At 50.3% G+C, this 2,196-nt stretch overlaps 1 protein-coding gene across 1 annotated transcript in view; it reads left to right on the top strand.

Annotated features, from left to right (window-relative positions):
* Nucleotides 1–984, top strand: part of si:ch211-67e16.11 (uncharacterized) — a 13,504-nt gene extending 12,520 nt beyond the window's left edge. The window contains exons 7-8 of the mRNA XM_061053011.1: nucleotides 374–634; nucleotides 719–984. Coding sequence (XP_060908994.1) covers nucleotides 374–634; nucleotides 719–895 — 438 coding nt within the window. The 3' untranslated portion in view covers nucleotides 896–984. The remainder of the gene's footprint in view (nucleotides 1–373; nucleotides 635–718) is intronic.
* The last annotated feature ends 1,212 nt before the right edge of the window (nucleotides 985–2,196 follow it).

Here is a 2,196-nt window from a genome sequence, read left to right as displayed (position 1 = left end):
GTTTACACATCACGCCTCGGCTGCACACGTTACAGCATGAGGCTGTGTGAAATCACACACTGACAAATATTAGGCTGTTGAGGTGTTAAGTGTAAAAGTGCAAAGGTCAGGGAGCTGGTGGCGCAGTGCTTAGTGCGCCCGCCCCATGTATGGAGGCTATTGTCTTCCAAGCGGGCAGCCCGGGTTCAAGTCCAGCCTGTGGCTCCTCTCCTGCATGTCATTCCCCTCTCTCTCTCTCTCCCTGATTTCTGACTCTATCCACTGTCCTATCTCTACATTAAAGGTACAAAAAGCGATCGCTGGTGTTTGCAACCCAAATGTAGTCACTGAGTCCCATAAATCCCCCTGACTCTGTTTCCTTATGTTCTCTCAGGCTGATCTGAAAGAAAGATACTCGGTGAACGAGCTCCTCACCGACCTGGCCGGCTGCAAGGCGACTCGTGTTTTGCTGTTTGTTGATCAGAGCTACAGCGGGGTCCTCTCCAAGAGGCTGCGGGGGTCCCAGAAACACACCAACGTGGTTCTCATCCAGAGCCAGACACGGCAGACCCACCAGAGGTCGAACCCGGGCTGGGAGGACAGCAGCTGGTCCTACATCAGCCCGGCAACCTGCCTGCTGGACCACCTGGGAAAGGTACTTTGATCACACTTAAGGTTTGTTAGCTTGTTTTTGAGCTTCTAAGTATTCATGTATTCAACTGTTTCCATGTTTTTTCAGGGTTCTGGGATGTCTCGCCTCCTGGAGCCATGGGCTGGCCTTTTAAACGTGACGTTGGCGGGGGCGCCCTGCAACGCCACGCCTCCTCTGACGGACAACGAGATGCGGCGAGAGTACCAGGGCTGCCAGAACCTGCCGACTGCTCTCTGGCACCAGAAACACCGGAGGACCAACTGAGAGAGGGAGAGAGACACACTGAGATGGACTGGAAAGAGAGAGAGAGAGAGAGAGAGAGAGAGAGAGAGAGAGAGAGAGAGAGAAACAAATTAATCATGGACACACGCACACCGTACACGAGTGTTTGCAGTGCACACATGCACTTTTTCTGGTGTGCGTTAACGTAGGACTTTATTTTCAGTGTGCCTCGTTGACACAGGTTTGTGTTTTTTTTTCTGTCCTTACTAAGACAGTAACCATAGCGATGACAGCTCATCCCAATGGGATGGGTGTCCTGAACACCATGTGAAGCGTGTGTGTGTGTTTATGAGTTCAGCAGGAGGACAACCACTCTCGGAAACCAGTGCTAGCTTTTGCCTCGGTCAGTGTGTGTGTGTGTGTGTGTGTGTGTGTGTGTGTGTGTGTGTCTGTGTGTGTGTGTGTGTGTGTGTGTGTCTGTGTGTGTGTGTGTGTGTGTGTGTGTGTGTGTGTCTGTGTGTGTGTGTGTGTGTGTGTGTGTGTGTGTGTGTGTGTGTGTGTGTGTGTGTGTGTGTGTGTCTGTGTGTGTGTGTGTGTGTGTGTGTGTGTGTGTGTGTGTGTGTGTGTGTGTGTGTGTGTGTGTGTGTGTGTGTGTGTGTGTGTGTGTGTGTGTGTGTGTGTGTGTGTGTGTGTGTGTGTGTGTGTCTGTGTGTGTGTGTGTGTGTGTGTGTGTGTGTGTGTGTCTGTGTGTGTGTGTGTGTGTGTGTGTGTGTGTGTGTGTGTGTGTGTGTGTCTGTGTGTGTGTGTGTGTGTGTGTCTGTGTGTGTGTGTCTGTGTGTGTGTGTGTGTGTGTGTGTGTCTGTGTGTGTGTGTGTGTCTGTGTGTGTGTGTGTGTGTGTGTGTGTGTGTGTGTGTGTGTGTGTGTGTGTGTCTGTGTGTGTGTGTGTGTGTGTGTGTGTGTGTGTGTCTGTGTGTGTGTGTGTGTGTGTGTGTGTGTCTGTGTGTGTATGTATGTGTGTGTGTGTGTGTGTGTGTGTGTGTCTGTGTGTGTGTGTGTGTCTGTGTGTGTGTGTGTGTGTGTGTGTGTGTGTGTGTGTGTGTGTGTGTCTGTGTGTGTGTGTGTGTGTGTGTGTGTCTGTGTGTGTGTGTGTGTGTGTGTGTGTGTCTGTGTGTGTGTGTGTGTGTGTGTGTGTGTGTGTGTGTGTCTGTGTGTGTGTGTGTGTGTGTGTGTGTGTGTGTGTGTATGCAACATCTCCTGGGCACTGAAACATTTCAGAGCCAATCATCTATCTCTATTTTTATCTTTACAACATTTATTTCCTCGTTGTTCTCTTATTACTTTA

This window comes from Labrus mixtus, chromosome 13, assembly GCF_963584025.1.
Source record: "Labrus mixtus chromosome 13, fLabMix1.1, whole genome shotgun sequence".
In the NCBI taxonomy this organism is placed as follows: domain Eukaryota; kingdom Metazoa; phylum Chordata; class Actinopteri; order Labriformes; family Labridae; genus Labrus; species Labrus mixtus.
Note: the sequence above shows the minus strand (reverse complement) of the source record. Positions and strands in the feature narration are given on the sequence as shown.